This window comes from Sphaeroforma arctica (genome assembly GCF_001186125.1).
Source record: "Sphaeroforma arctica JP610 unplaced genomic scaffold supercont1.10580, whole genome shotgun sequence".
Taxonomy (NCBI): Eukaryota; class Ichthyosporea; order Ichthyophonida; genus Sphaeroforma; species Sphaeroforma arctica.
In genome coordinates, this window is record NW_014029978.1 from 1 (window position 1) to 924 (window position 924).

At 41.0% G+C, this 924-nt stretch overlaps 2 protein-coding genes across 2 annotated transcripts; both read left to right on the forward strand.

Moving 5' to 3' along the window:
- Positions 1-11: 11 nt before the first annotated feature.
- Positions 12-260, forward strand: SARC_17384 (hypothetical protein; the record flags this gene model as incomplete). The annotated part of the gene is made up of 1 exon (XM_014288517.1): positions 12-260. The coding sequence occupies one exon, from the start codon at positions 12-14 to the stop codon at positions 258-260; it is 249 nt and encodes an 82-aa protein (XP_014143992.1).
- Positions 261-632: 372 nt separating this feature from the next.
- SARC_17388 (hypothetical protein) lies at positions 633-793 on the forward strand (the record flags this gene model as incomplete). The annotated part of the gene is made up of 1 exon (XM_014288518.1): positions 633-793. A coding segment is annotated over one exon (161 nt), but the record flags the coding sequence as incomplete, so codon positions are not given.
- Positions 794-924: the final 131 nt, after the last annotated feature.

Here is a 924-nt window from a genome sequence, read left to right on the forward strand (position 1 = left end):
ATCGATTAAATATGATATTGCATACGTCGCTCACCTCATCCACAGTAAACCTGAGAAACCAGCTGGGTGTTGAGGGGAAGACCACGCGTGTGGAGGAAGGCGACGAGCCCGTTGAGTTCCTGAGTGTGCTGCCAGTGCCTCTAAGTGTACAGTCAGGCCAAGGCACAGTATCGAGTTTCTATGCCATCGAAGAAACTGGTTCTTCGTCAGTGCGGTTATACCGAATACATAGCGGTAGGTTCATGATGAGCGTGTGGTGACTAGTGATAGTAAAGGTAGTTAGTATGTTTCTATGTGAGTGTCAGAATTGAAAATCTTCAGATTAATGGGATGGGGCGCATGGTTGCCCCTGGTATACTCGAGGTTTACCTATATGATATATTTGTGTACAAATGTCATTACGGAGCCGTACGGCCATATGCGAGATGTACTGCTTGCTATTATATATGTATTTATATCTACTTCCTATGATTTTTTTTATGGCAAAAAGATACTTACGCCGTGTGGTCAGTCAAGATGAAAGGTCAGTTCTGTTTTTCACAGTAAATTTGTTCGCAAAATCAAGGACACCAAAATACTAAAACCAGTACCGCTTTACATCCTGCAAAAACTCTTGAAAATGAACTATATAGGCGCCAAACGAGCAATGCGATTGGAACTCACACAACCAACGTGGTCGTGTATGGCGTCAGATCAGATCTACCTACTCGATCAGGGCAAAACCATGCGACTGTGGTACGGCAAGGCCGCCAGCGATGTGCGCAGGCAGAAAGCTCGATTACTAGTCCAGAAGGTATTGATCGGAAATACATATATATATATATAAATTATTATATTTTAATTTATATATATACATATATGTGTGTGTGCGTATATATATATATATATATATATATATATATATAGTTGTGTGTGTGCGTGTGT